Source organism: Telopea speciosissima, chromosome 2 (genome assembly GCF_018873765.1).
Source record: "Telopea speciosissima isolate NSW1024214 ecotype Mountain lineage chromosome 2, Tspe_v1, whole genome shotgun sequence".
Taxonomy (NCBI): Eukaryota; Viridiplantae; Streptophyta; class Magnoliopsida; order Proteales; family Proteaceae; genus Telopea; species Telopea speciosissima.
This window is the reverse complement of record NC_057917.1, coordinates 28,872,105-28,873,644: the sequence shown is the minus strand read 5'-3', so window position 1 is coordinate 28,873,644 and position 1,540 is coordinate 28,872,105. Positions and strand designations below refer to the sequence as shown.

General features: G+C 44.8%; 1 protein-coding gene across 1 annotated transcript; it reads right to left on the bottom strand.

The window, feature by feature from the left end:
* Nucleotides 1-716: 716 nt before the first annotated feature.
* Nucleotides 717-1,277, bottom strand: LOC122650623. The gene is made up of 2 exons (XM_043844024.1): nucleotides 1,034-1,277; nucleotides 717-934 (listed from the first exon to the last, which is right to left on the bottom strand). The coding sequence occupies exons 1-2, from the start codon at nucleotides 1,275-1,277 to the stop codon at nucleotides 717-719; spliced, it is 462 nt and encodes a 153-aa protein (XP_043699959.1).
* Between the last annotated feature and the right edge of the window lie 263 nt (nucleotides 1,278-1,540).

Sequence of the window (1,540 nt, the reverse complement as noted above, 5' to 3'; positions counted from 1 at the left end):
CTACCAGACCACTCAAACTTCACTCCCTTTCAGGTTAGTCATGTCATAGGAGCAGAGATCCTTGAGAAGTTCTCGATGAACCTCCTGTAATAGCCAGCTAAACCCAAAAAACTACAGATGTCTGTCACACTATTGGGTATCACCCAGTCAACCACTGACTTCACCTTGCCAGGGTCAACTTCAATACCCTTGCTAGAAATAAGATGTCCCAGAAATGCCATCTGTTGTAGCCAAAACTCGCACTTACTGAATTTGGTGTACAATTGCTTCTCTCTCAAGTGTTGCAATACCAGGCGGAGATGGTCTGCATGCTCCTCTTTGCTCTTGGAGTAGACCAAGATATCATCAATGAAGACAATGACATACTTGTCTAGAATGTCATGGAACACCCGGTTCATCAACTCCATGAAAGTGGCCGGGGCATTGGTTAGCCCGAAGGACATGACCAAGAACTCATAATGACCATAGTGGGATCTAAATGCTATCTTGTTGATATCACTGTCTCTAGTCTTCAGCTGATGGTACCCCGATCAGAGATCAATCTTTGAGAACACCTTGGCACCCTGTAATTGATCGAATAAGTCATCGATCCTAGGCAAAGGATACCGGTTCTTGATCGTTAGTTTGTTGAGCTCACGATAGTCGATGCACATACGCATACTACCATCCTTCTTCTTCACAAACAACACATGAGCTCCTCAGGGAGATACACTGGGTCAAATGAAGCCTTTCTTCAACAACTCATTTAGTTGTTCTTGCAGCTCCTTCAACTCAGTTGGGGCCATCCTGTAAGGAGCCTTAGATATTGGGGCTGCGCCAGGAATTAGATCTATCATAAACTCTGTCTCGTGATCTGGTGGCAACCACGTTAGGTCTTCCTGAAAATCTTTCACTACACACAGCTCTTCCAGTGGCCTAACTTTTGCTTCAGTGTCTACCACAGATGCCAGGTAACACTAACATCCTTCTGCCAATAGCTTCTGAACTTGGAGGGCAGAGATGATAGCTTTCTTGGGTCTCTCCCGCCTAATACCCTTAAACACAAACTCTCCACCTTTTGCTGGCTTGAATAAGACCTTCCTCTCTGCACAAATTAGATTGGCCCCATAAGTCGATAGCCAATCCATACCCAAGATCACGTCAAAGTCTTTCATGTCCAACAATACTAAACTTGCTTCTAGCCCGTGATCACACACATGTACAGGGCAAGGATCATAAACCAAGTCAAGTTCAACCTTGCTACCCGTTGGTGTACTGACTATCAATTTCTGGGCCATTTACCTTGGTTTGATAGGTATCTTCTTGGCAAAATAAGGGGACACAAAAGAATGTGATGCCCCCGAATCAAACAACACATAGGCAGGTTGAGAGCAAACAAGAATCACACCTGACAAACAACAGACAACCAATCATAGACACAAAAGCTATAAGGATGCACATCTCAAGAGTTGAGTGCATTACCTGTAATAACACTGGGGTCAGCCTGGGCCTCTTCATTGATGACAGAGTACACCCGACCTTGAGTTCTGTTGGCTGGAGT

What these genes read in the sequence shown, in the direction of transcription:
- LOC122650623 (XM_043844024.1), bottom strand. Translation starts at nt 1,277, where the DNA reads ATGGCCCAGAAATTGATAGTCAGTACACCAACGGGTAGCAAGGTTGAA. An exon ending in TGGAGAGTTTGTGTTTAAGG is followed by an intron (nt 935 to 1,033) that starts GTATTAGGCGGG and finishes CATCTGTGGTAG; the next exon opens with ACACTGAAGCAAAAGTTAGG.